Source organism: Balaenoptera acutorostrata, chromosome X, assembly GCF_949987535.1.
Source record: "Balaenoptera acutorostrata chromosome X, mBalAcu1.1, whole genome shotgun sequence".
NCBI lineage: Eukaryota > Metazoa > Chordata > Mammalia > Artiodactyla > Balaenopteridae > Balaenoptera > Balaenoptera acutorostrata.
Window position 1 is genome coordinate 16,043,221 of NC_080085.1, and position 12,127 is coordinate 16,055,347.

General features: G+C 41.2%; 1 protein-coding gene across 3 annotated transcripts in view; it reads right to left on the reverse strand.

Moving 5' to 3' along the window:
• Window positions 1–12,127, reverse strand: part of ADGRG2 (adhesion G protein-coupled receptor G2) — a 76,464-nt gene that overhangs the window by 10,109 nt on the left and 54,228 nt on the right. For all 3 annotated transcript variants that reach the window (XM_057538900.1, XM_057538899.1, XM_057538898.1), the window contains 10 exons: window positions 10,761–10,932; window positions 10,404–10,560; window positions 8,770–8,913; window positions 8,017–8,139; window positions 7,325–7,370; window positions 7,099–7,202; window positions 6,184–6,305; window positions 4,572–4,840; window positions 1,623–1,722; window positions 772–1,055 (listed from right to left, as the gene is read on the reverse strand). In XM_057538900.1, coding sequence (XP_057394883.1) covers window positions 772–1,055; window positions 1,623–1,722; window positions 4,572–4,840; window positions 6,184–6,305; window positions 7,099–7,202; window positions 7,325–7,370; window positions 8,017–8,139; window positions 8,770–8,913; window positions 10,404–10,560; window positions 10,761–10,932 — 1,521 coding nt within the window. The remainder of the gene's footprint in view (window positions 1–771; window positions 1,056–1,622; window positions 1,723–4,571; window positions 4,841–6,183; window positions 6,306–7,098; window positions 7,203–7,324; window positions 7,371–8,016; window positions 8,140–8,769; window positions 8,914–10,403; window positions 10,561–10,760; window positions 10,933–12,127) is intronic.

Here is a 12,127-nt window from a genome sequence, read left to right on the forward strand (position 1 = left end):
ACGATAGGGAGAGGCCTGCACACTGCGATGAAGAGTGACCCCCGCTCGCCACAACTAGAGAAAGCCCTCGCACAGAAACGAAGACCCAACACAGCCAAAAATAAATAAATAAATTAAAAAAAAAAAAAAGAATACAATGAGACCAAAGGAAAAAAAAAAAGAATACAATGGAAGAGGGTTCCCAAATGACTGCGGCTGGGCTTCATTAACAAAGGGGAAGCTCCGAGGTCAAGGGTCACACACAGAGCCTGCCCTTCCCGCTGCATGTCAGGGCAGAGCAACTGTGCGGGATTAAGCACTGGGCCAGGCTGCTACCATTGACTTCACATTTATCATTGTCTTCAAATCAAACACAGACCTAGGAGGTCAGAGTGGTGAGACCTCATGGGGACATTTATGGGTATGTGCACTTTTCTGTATGCATGTTCTACTTCAATAAAAAAGTTAAAGGAAAAAAAGGTAAGGAACCAGGTGAAGGAAGAGTGATTGACTCTCCCAGAAACAGTTCCTGGTAGGTTCCCCTTGATATGTTTATTCCCTCCCAGGAGGTAGTGATGGATAAGGAGGAAAAAAGGAGCACTTCTTGAATTTAGTGAATTTAGCCTTTCTTCCAAGGCTCTCAGAGCACCCTTTCTCAAAGTTAAATCTGTTTTTCAATGATTGTATCTTAAGCTACTAAGTAAGCCACTTTGCAGATACTCTAACTTTTAGTAGCAATATTTTTCAGTTCGACTGGGTCATTCAGTGTGTATTTAGTGCTGTAGAGCTTACCTTGTAAGGTGTTAAAGATGGCAAAGAGATACATGAAGGTGACATTAACTGGTCCCCAGGCAAAGAAGGCAAAGCCCCAAGTAATTCCTAGTAAAAACGTAAGGCCAGCGACGCTCCTGAGATCTTGAATACTGGTTTTTCGCTGGGCTCCCAGTTGCTTCTTCTTTTTAATTCGACAAAGTTGAACCAGGACCACAATGAACATGCTGACGTTCAGCAAAAATATCACACAGAAATATCCCACAACCGTAATATAGAATACAGCATTGCTGTTGATCCAGCAACTGGAATTGGGGGGAAAAAACAGGGAAAACATATAATGTTTTTTTTGCTGAAATATGGTTCAAAATGATAACAATGAATCTATATTGTTTTACTGAAACATTTTCCTACAATTACAAGAGAAAAAAAAGATAAAACCTCTGATCTCCATAGCCATTTATAGCTCTAGGGGAAAAACTCCAAGAGGGTTTATTTTAGGACACTTGGTGATTGAAAGTATTTAAAAAATATTCTCTGAAAACATTAAAAGATTTTATCCCCCTTAGATCCTAGTAACTCTATTCCATGAGTCTTTACTAATATAGTGTAGCTGGTATTTTATTTTTATCAGAGGCTTATAAAAGTATTTTCGAAATACTTTCTCCTAATTCATTTTTTTAATACTTACATAGTAGCATGGCTTTTCTAACTAGCTGATCTCATTACATATATAACTGCAAAGTCTGCTGTAAATGTTATTGGATTTTATTAGGATGAGAGCCAGTTGATATGCTGATTAGAGCCTCCATTTTCTTGGAGAATTCTGCTTTCCAGTTCACTTAACATTCCGTGGGGGGCTTTGTACTCACAAGTCATCAGGTGACCCGTTGGGGAATTTCCCATAGGATCCAAGTCCATAGTTATCTGGAGATATAATCAGGACAATGGTCACAACCACAGCTGGTACCCCTGGAAGATGGGAAACATCGGTCACACACAGTTCTAATAACCAAAGGTGGTGAGAAGAAAGAATAGAGATCACGTTCTATTTTCTTCTGAAACAGCAGAGACTGGTGAGCTGTGGCTGGCCATCTCCCAGCCTCTCTTACAGCTAGGTGTATGTGGCCACTTGACTAGGTCTTGGCCAATGGAACATGGACAGAAGTGATTTGCTCCACCTCTTGGCCTAGCCCATAAAAAGCTCCAGTGAGATTCTCTACTCTTTTCTCCCAAATTCAGAGCGACCTTGGAAGCCCTGTCTTGAGACAGAGTCTCCAGCAGCTTGGCTCCTGAAAAATCACAAGACCAGAGACCCCTCCACTTCTGCTAACTGGACTGCACATGAGTGAGAAATTATCTGCTCCTGACATTTCAGGGTTTGTCTGCTATGGTAGCTAGTGTTAGCCTTAACTTAGACCCATCTGGAATGTAATTTTAAGGGTCAGGTGGCAGGCCAAGTGAAGGACTCCAAAATATACACCAAAGAATCAACCTGTTAGGGTTACCAGCAACTTCTGGAAAATCTTTCATTATGAACCCCAAAGTCCTCAACTGATTATCTGGAACCCGTTGATGGACTGAGATGCCTGACCTGATTGATTTGGGGGTGTTGATTGCCACTACACCGGCTCTCTCACTGGCTCTCCCAGGGCACTTGGGCTAAGAGGAAGCATAATGAAAAGGCTCCTCCCCGCTTAAAGTGACCTTGGGCTGGGAAGGAGTCCGTCTCACCCCTCTACCCCATCACTCCCCACCCCACGCTGACACTTCACACTCTGTGCACACAGACCAGCCTGGCATACAATCTCAAGGCTCTGGTAGATGAAAAACAATTCCTTCTCACAGCCAGGTTGAGCTACCTGGTACCATCTAACATAATATTTCATTTAATTCTTTTGTATTTGTACCTTACGGAGACACTGACATATGGTGACTTCCTAAGTGAGACACCTTCCTAAAAATAAAATACTGGGGGTGTGGAGCTTTTCCTTGACAAGGGAATCTGACCGTTCAGGATTGTACAAAGAAGACGGAATCCGTGCCCAAGATCAGAGGCAGTGACTTCTTTTTCTGGGAATAAGTGACTTTCTAGAAAGGTGTTGTTCTATTACTCTTCACAAAGATATAATAACAAGCAGGATGACAAGGGAGGTAAAGGGTCTGCAATCCTATTGCATAGGGACTATCTGAAGGAATATTTACATATATTTTTAAATATGTTTTGATGTGGACCATTTTTAAAGTCTTTATTGAATTTGTCACAATATCACTTCTGTTTTTTGTTTTTTGGGTTTTTTTGGCCCGAGGCATGTGGGATCTTAGCTCCCCAACCAGGGATTGAACCTGCACCCCCTGCATTGGAAGGCGAAGTCTTAGCCACTGGACGGCCAGGGACGTCCTTGAAGGAATATTTAACCTGAAGAAGAAGAGGGAGCCTGTGGAAATTAGGGTAAATCACATCATCACTTTGAGCCAGGTTCTTCACGTGGTATTAGCAATAACTGCCTTGCTAACTTCACTGACTTGTCTCCTATGGGATTACTTGTGTGAAAAGACATTGAGAAATAGAGCATTATACATATATATTCCATGTAGATTATCTAAAGGACTCTTTGGCAGAAGAGGTGTCAGCTTATTTTTTTTTTCCTGAGAGAGCAAAACCAAGACCGCTGGGTGAGTGCCACCAGAGAGCCAAGTGAACTTAATGGAAAAACAGACCTGCACAGCTTTAGAAGATGGTCATTGGCTGCCTTGTAAGGTATTAAAAACAAGACAACAGGCCCAAAATGGATTCGCTTATGCTAGCCACAGGTCACCAAACTGAGACTTAACTCCATTACAGAGTTAAGTCTTCGGCTCTCCCAGAAATGGAATCTTAAACCAGTCAATCCGAAATCACCTTATCAGCACTAGGTAGGTAACCTGCCTGATAGACCCCTGCCACCCCTGAAGGAAAGTAACCTTGCAATAACCAACCCGCTTTATTGCCCAGAATGACTTCCTTGTTCCCGCTCCCTTCTGACTATAAAAAGTCTTTCACTGAGTACAGCTCCTCAGAGCTCCTTTCTGTCTGCTAGATGGGATGCTGCCTGATTCATGAATTGCGAATAAAGCCAGTAAGATCTTTCAAATGTACTCAGTTGACTTTTGTTTTTTAATGAAGGTAATGAGCTCCCCAACAATAGAAAAATTCAAGCAGAGGTTAAATTATCTTTAGTCAAGGGTAAGTCAAGTCCAGGAGGCTCCTACATTTGGTGGGGAGTTGAATGAAGAAACACCTTCAACATCTTGGGGGCGTCTAAGACTTTGTGTTCCACCACTGACAGGTGGCATGATCTGAAATACCGGGCCGGTGTGGTGATGAAGTTACACTAGGTTTTATCAGTACGTTCTCTCGCTCTGCCCTGCTGAGCACACTGCCGCGCACATGTGTGAATCTGGGAGGTACAGAGCAGAGTGAGGCTGGCTGGGAGCTTGGGGACTGACAGTCTGGCCTCATTATCACCAAGCTAATATTTTCAATTGATTGAGCACCTTCTATGTGCCAGCCCCAGTTCTAGTTACTGGAGATAAAGAGGATTCATAGCCCTAACCTCAGAGTGTTGTGGTCATAACCAATCCAGGGTAAATATACAGGTGTTCTAGAAAGAGACTTGACGAGGTTGCTCTCTGGGCAGTGAAACATGAAAAGGAGGATAAAGCTGTTTTAGAAACCTGCCAAGTATGACCTGCTTCATCAATGTCTCTGATTAAAAATCAAAACACTGGAGAAAAAGCAGAGATAACCCAGGCACTGTGTGAGCAAAAATTATACATACCCCAACCAACAATGCAGAATTTAAGGATGTATTTGCGGATGTAAGTATTAAACACTTTGACAAGGGCCAGGTACATATGGAACGCTTCCAGGCCCATCCAAGTGAATGAGACCAAGAGAAAATAATGCAGAAATATAGCCACTGAAATGCAGAGGCCTCTTATGTCGTACAAAGCAATCCACGAGTCCAAGAGAAACACCAGGTTCAGCAGGAGCAGAGCTGCACACAGCTGGATGAGGATTTTGGAAGGGTAATCCCTCCGGATCTTTCTAAAAGGAAAGCACAAAACAAGAATTAGCATCACAATCTGCCAACGTTTATGTGAACATATCTGTGTTCTAAGCAATTTATTTTTATTTTTTGGTAAATGTCTATATGTATAAATTTCCTCTCTTTGAGCGTGGGTGTGTATGTGTGTGTGGGGGGGGAGGCATTAAAGCCAACGATAACAACAAAGGAAAAATCGAAACCGAATCATCTGTGATAACCATATGGAAAATTCATGTTTATATTTCTGTGGAACCTTTTAATACATGCCGACTATTGACCCATCCTTTCAAATAGTTTGTAGTGGAATCTTCTGAGCACCCACCTCCATTTCTCCCAAACTACTTCTAGAAGCATCGTGCTGCTTCTCATACAATAGACTCCTCTATTCAGATCTTCAAAAAGCCAGATTCTCCTGTTATCTTATGTTAGTAGTTAAAATGAGATCATGGAAAGAAGAGTTCAAACTATAGCTAAATGAAACAGCCATAGGAAAATACAGCTAACTGATGACATGTACATGTTTATGTGTGTGAAATTACATCTGGTGAGATCATTCTGAGTAATGGTTGGCCTTATAGTAATTTAGTCTCATTAATCATATTTCCAAAGGTCCACTAGAAGATCTGTAGTCACAGCTGGGCCCTAAGTTTGGCACTAAAAGTAAATTTGTGCATTTCCTGATCAGTGTCCAAAATCTAAATCCCAGAACTTACATATTATTTCATTTAGTTAATACAATAAAAGTGCCTATATTTCTTTTCCGACAAAATTTATTGGAATCCCCCCCAGAAGTGACCAAAGGGACCCTTCTGATAAGCCAAGGAGATGCTGTCATTTGGAATGTCATTCTTGCTTTGACCTACAAAGCCACACTCATTGAGTATCTGTATTTTTCAGTGACACTTGATACCCTTTATTCTTCTTCATCCCCACACCCGTTAATGCATTTAATCTTTTGTGTTTGCTCAGTATTATTTAGAAACTTAACATATTAAACACAGTTCTTGTGCTGTACATGGAGCTATGGTCTATTTCACATTGTAAGCTCTTGGGTTTCGGGGTCTGCATCCATCTTTCATTTCTCACTTAATGTCAGCTAGGTACCAGGCATCATTTTAGGGTACAAGGATGATTAAGACACAACCCCTGCCTTCAGTGAGTGCACAAACTAGTGGAAGGAAGAAAGTGTATAAACCAAAAAGTCCCATGAAGTTTTACATATAGGTGGCCCCACTAGATGGGTGGACAGGATAAGCTAGGCCAAGGAGCATGCTTAATTAATACACTTTGGCAATTGAGGTGCTATGTCATATAATCCAAGTTTCCAGTTGTGGATACTCACTCAAAGGCTATGTAGGTTACAAGAGTAACTGACAAAAAAATTGATGAAAGCCCACAACCAATATAGGTGATAAATGTCAGGGCCATTATCTGAGCCGGTGGCAAGGATGTTCGAGACAAGTCCTGGAAAATAAAATGTTGCTTTCAAGACCAAATATTTTAAAATAAATAACAGAGTCATAATTTACATTTATTGGGTATTCAGGTACCCGTCCATAGTTCGTTCAACAAACCTACAAGATAGGCGCAATTATTATCATCATGTAAAGATAATAAAACTGAGGCCCAGAGAGGTTAAGTAATTTGCCCAGGGTCACAGAGCTACAAAGTAGAGGAGCCAGGATCCAAATTCAGGTCTGGCTGACTCCAAAGCCCATGTACTTGATCACTGCATTATGGTGCACTGGAAAAGCACCAGGCTAGAAGCCAAAAGACTTGAATTTGGCTTCTGGCTCTTATATTTCTTAGTTCTGTGACTGTGGACAATTACCTAACAAGTGAGTCTTAATTCTGACTTCATTAAAATGAAAATAACAACTCCCTATTCTACCTATCTTGCTGGATTTTTGTGAAGATTAAATAAAATAATTTATGTCAAATGTTTTATAAAATTTTAAAGTACATTACAAACTATTTTTATTACCCATTTTAATCTGAATTCCCTAGTCCTCTTATAGCTATCTTAAAAAGAAAAACTTAAATGTAAAAATAGAATGCGAAAAAATACTTCTATGTTCAAGTATTTTCCTTCAAGTACATTTGCTTATTAGAAGAGTCATTTCATTGGTCTATAACTTTGCCACAATATCATGAAATCTGCTGATCTATCAAAGTTATCCATCAGATTAGACATCATGGTATGATGCCAGCTACCCCTCAGACCCAAATCTAAGGCCAGGTAGAGTGGGGATATTACCAGTAGGACGCCGAAGCTTGTAAGGTGGCTGCAGGTACAGGTGGTTTCATTTAGCCTCCTGTCTTTGACAGAGCAGCCATCAGATGACCAGCCTCCTCTGCCACCTGTTGGCATTGGAAAGAGTGTCTGCCCCATCAGCAAAGCCAATGCACCAATCACTGCTCCTCCCTCATTGCTCCCCCTCCCCCTCCCACTCAAGACTGAAAAAGTTATGTCTGGAACCTACCGTTTCTGCCCAAGTCCCAAAATACACATCTCACTGTTAAGTCATCCTGTAACAGAAAGATAAACTACAAATAATTAATTTACAGAACTGAAAAAACTGGAAAGCGATTAGAAAAAAAACGATATTTTAAAATTTCAGAATCTCATTCCCGATTTTAGGAGAGTTCTTATTTTACACTGGTCTCTAGAAGCAAGTGAGTCTCATATAGGTCAGCACTTAAACTCAGCAATCGTGCATAGGAATCACCTTGAGGCCTTGCTAAAAGGCACATTCTGATTCAGTGGGTCTGGCGTGGGGCCTGAGAGTCTGCATTTCTAGCAAGTTCCCAGGTGATGCTGATGCTGCAGGTCTGCAAACCACACTTTGAACAGCGAGGTCATAGATGATGCTCAATGTGAACTGAACTAAGATGCTTTCTCTTTGGAGGTGAGAATCAGACCTGTAGCCGCAGATATAAAGCACTGAAAACTGGCAATAAGAGCTTGCTTTTTACACTGCTCCTTCTTGGAAATTAGGAGGGCAGTTATTAGGCATGCTAAAACCCAGCGGAGTGACTATGTGATTCTAGTCTTACACACTGCCCTAACAGGGTCTAAGGTTCTGCTGAATCTACTTTTTTCAGGCAAAGTCTTACAGGCATAGTTTGCATGAGGTGTTCTGGTCAATGAACAGACCAGACAGGCCCCTCCCACCTGGCTCCGGTGGATGTGCTTTAATGTAACCGTCACGTTTCTTGTCAAATTCTTGACTGTCAGGTTCGCCACGCTCGAGGAAATGACATAGCTGATCAGAGAGAGGTTCTCCAAGGCAGGGTCCTAGCACACCAAAGAATCAACAAGATGGCAAGGGAAAATGAAATGTTATCAGAGAATTTTAGAGCTAGAAGGGACCCTAAGGACTATTTAGTCCACATTGTTTATTTTACTACCTAGGTCAGGAATTCAGGGGCAGGGAGTAAAGTGACTTTCCCAAGGACCATAATAAGAAGCAGAGCTTATTCCACTATACAATGCTCTAAATGCTGAGTTAAGTTTCACAGATTGACACAATGAGACCCTCGTGAATCTTAAAGGGAACATAACATTAAGCCATTTAAGCTGTGTGTTCCTGAGCAAGTTACTTAACCTCTCTGTGCCTCCATAGCCTCATCTGTAAAACTGGGATAATAGTTCAATAGTTCCTCCCTCACGATGTTGTTGAGAGGATTAGAGTTAACATTTCTAAGTGCTTATGATACTGCGCGGCAGTTGATAAATGCTATGTGAGTGTCAGTTATTGTTATTTATCCTCAGCAGCATCATTAGGTCCTGTTTAAACATAAACTACAGCTTTTCAGCAATTCGTTTGACTTATACCAGGCTTAAGAATATGTGAGGATTAAAAGAAATAAAACTCCCCCAGTCTCCCCCAAAACCTAAACCAAAAGCAATTAGAGGCAACTTTACCTGAAACAGGGCAGGTGTTTCAAAAAAGTTGAACTGCACCCTGGAAGCCAGCTCCACATCATTAGCTGGTAAATTACTCATCAGCGATGAAGGCACAGTAATAACACCAATACTATTCTCAGGAGCCTGAGTTTCCAGAGAAACCTGAAAATCAAGTAAAAGATCATAAGGATGTCTGGGGCTAGTATAATGAAGAGATGGAAAACACAACACCTAATTAAGATGGAGGATCCTGTAAGGGCATTTATTTGTGGTGTCTCTATGTACAATTGGTTCTTCTTGTTTCTCTGATTGCTATGAAATTAGAGGATGTGTAATAGGGAGATGAGGCCTCGGAGCAGGAAAGGAAACATTTTAAGGATAAAGGATATACAGAAACAGTCAGAAAGTGCAGGATACTATATGTCAATTATATCTCAATAAAGCTGGGGTGGGAAGGGAGAAAGTTCAGGATAACTGCAGAGCCCAGGGAGACCACAGCAGCAGACACACCAACTTGGTGACCTGTTAGGGCAAAGTCATCATAGAACCACATGCACTAAACTTGTAAAGGGAAGACTATACAAATTAAGTTTAAAGGCAAGACTTGGTTTTACTTGCATGTTTCCAGCCCCCAATCCCTCTAATAGAAAACACTAGAAGCAGGATTGATATACTGCACCACTATTCACACCAGTGTAGTCATAACACTTGTTAAAATATTGAAATGGGGACTTCCCTGGTGGTGCAATGGTTAAGAATCTGCCTGCCAATGCAGGGGACATGGGTTCGAGCCCTGGTTCGGGAAGATTCCACATGTGACAGAGCAACTAAGCCCATGCGCCACAACTACTGAGCCTGCGCTCTAGAGCGTGCAAGCCACAACTACTGAGCCCATGTGCCACAACTACTGAAGCCCGTGCTCCGCAACAAGAGAAGCCACCGCAATGAGAAGCCCACGCACCGCAACGAAGAGTAGCCCCAGCTCGCCGCAACTAGAGAAAGCCCGCGCGCAGCAACGAAGACCCAATGCAGCCAAAAATAAATAAATAAATTTATATATTAAAAAAAATACTGAAATGGGTTGAAAAGTAGCTGGTACCAAATCTAAAATAGATAGCTAGTGGGAAGCAGCCGCATACCACAGGGAGATCAGTTCGGTGCTTTGTGACCACCTAGAGGGGTGGGATAGGGAGGGTGGGAGGGAGACGCAAGAGGGAGGGCATATGGGGATATATGTATATGTGTAGCTGATTCACTTTGTTATAAAGCAGAAAGTAACACACCACTGTAAAGCAATTTTACTCCAATAAAGATGTTAAAAGGAAAAAAAAAGAAAAAGGAATGTAGCCGGTGTCCCTGCTCTCTCCCAATTGCCTAGAACCCGCTGGACACCTCCCCAACTTGACTGCCCCCCCAAACTTCCACAAGCCAGCTGCTAAAGGGTTAACACTGGGCGCAACGAGGACCTCTGAGATCCTGCACCAGCCAAGACCAATGTCCTTTTTTTTGATTCTGTGGCGCTCCATTGTTCTAGATGTTAAATATTTTGAATATCACCCCTGAGTATAGCAGTAATTGCCTCAATCATGAAGTACACAAGGACTATAATCAAATACAAAAAATGGTCTTTTCCACAATAAATTAGGATGTACCTGAAGATTTGCAGGGTCTTGGGCAGCAAAAGTAGTTGTGTCAAAATTACTGGCATTCACTCTGATCACAGCCAGAGCCAAAGAAGGGGAGGTCAGACTTATGGTCTTGGTTGAAAAATTCAGCTGTAAGCCAATGTCATCCACTACTTTTAGCAATCTGTAAAGAGAAGTAGCCGTTCAAATTCAGCACTCCCACTTTGTTTTCCCCAGTTTAAGCAGAATATAGAGTAGAAACTTAACAAGTCATCATGAACCTCGTACGTGGGAGAAAAATACTTGGCTTTAATTAATGATATAGAAGCATCATTATCATTAGAGGGTCCCCTCTCATGACCACATCAGTTTGCTAAGTCATACCTTTGGGCCAAAGGGGCCAGCAAGGTGGGCGGGGAATGAAGGAGTTTGCTGACTTGGTTTATCATTTGTCCTGCGAGGTTAGGCTCCAAGCTACCTAAGGAAAGAAGCTTCTCCATCCGGGACACTTGGTTCTCAAGCTCAGAAACACTGACGCTGCTGGTGTGAACAATTTCTATAACAGAGAGCCAAATCACTTTATGAACACATAATGGAAAAATCACTAATAAAGAAACACACACAGACTCTGTGACCTAGCAAACCCACTCCTAGGTATTTGCCCCAAGGAGATGAAAACCTGTCTTAAGAAGACATGTTCATAAATGTTGATAGTAGCCTCTTTCATAATAGTCCCAAACTAGAAACAACCCAAATGTCCATCAACTGGAGAATGAGGAAACAAACTGTGGTCCATCCATACAGTGGACTATTATTCAGTAATAAAAATGAATGAACTGCTGATAAATGCAACAACATGGACAGGTCTCCAATAGTCCAATGTATTATGTTACATGAAAGAAGCCAGACTCAAAAGGCTACATACTGTATGATTCTCTTCATATGACATTCCAGAAAAACTGAAAGCATAGGGAAACAAAACAGATCAGTGGTACCCAGAGGCTTGGGGTAGTGGGTAGGAGTTGACTACAAAGGGACACGAGGGAACTTTGGGGATAGTGGAAATGTTATGTATCATGATGGTGGTTACATGACTGTGGGCATTTATCCAACCTCGTAGAACTATAAAAATTTCATTCATCTATAGAACTGGATGAATTTTATTGTAGGTAAATTATACTTCAAGAAACCTAACTAAAAAAAAATGTAAAACACATTAGTGTATTTAGTGTATATTTGTATAAGCATAAATATACATGTATTTAATTTATAGCATGAATACAGAACTTTATGTGGGTAACTAAAAGCTCTTTTTGTGGAAAGGAGAATATTATGAAATTAACAGCTGGACTACCAGCTGTAAGCCTGATTTTTAGTAGTGTTTTTAATTGGGATACAATGATATAAACCTGTCTAACAACAAAGAAGTCTCTCTTTTAATTTTATTGAAGTATAGTTGATTTACAATGTTGTGTTAATTTCTGCTGTACAGTAAAGTGACTCACTTATACATATATATATTCTTTTTCATATTCTTTTCCATTATGGTTTATCACAGGATATTGAATATAGTTCCCTGTACTATATACAGTACGACGTTGTTTATCCATTCTATATATACTAGTTTGCATCTGCTAATCCCAAACTCCCAATCCTTCCCTCCCCTACCCCTCTCCCCCTTGGCAACCACAAGTCTGTTCTCTATGTCTTGTGTGTCTGTTTCTGTTTCGTAGATAAGTTCATTTGTGTCA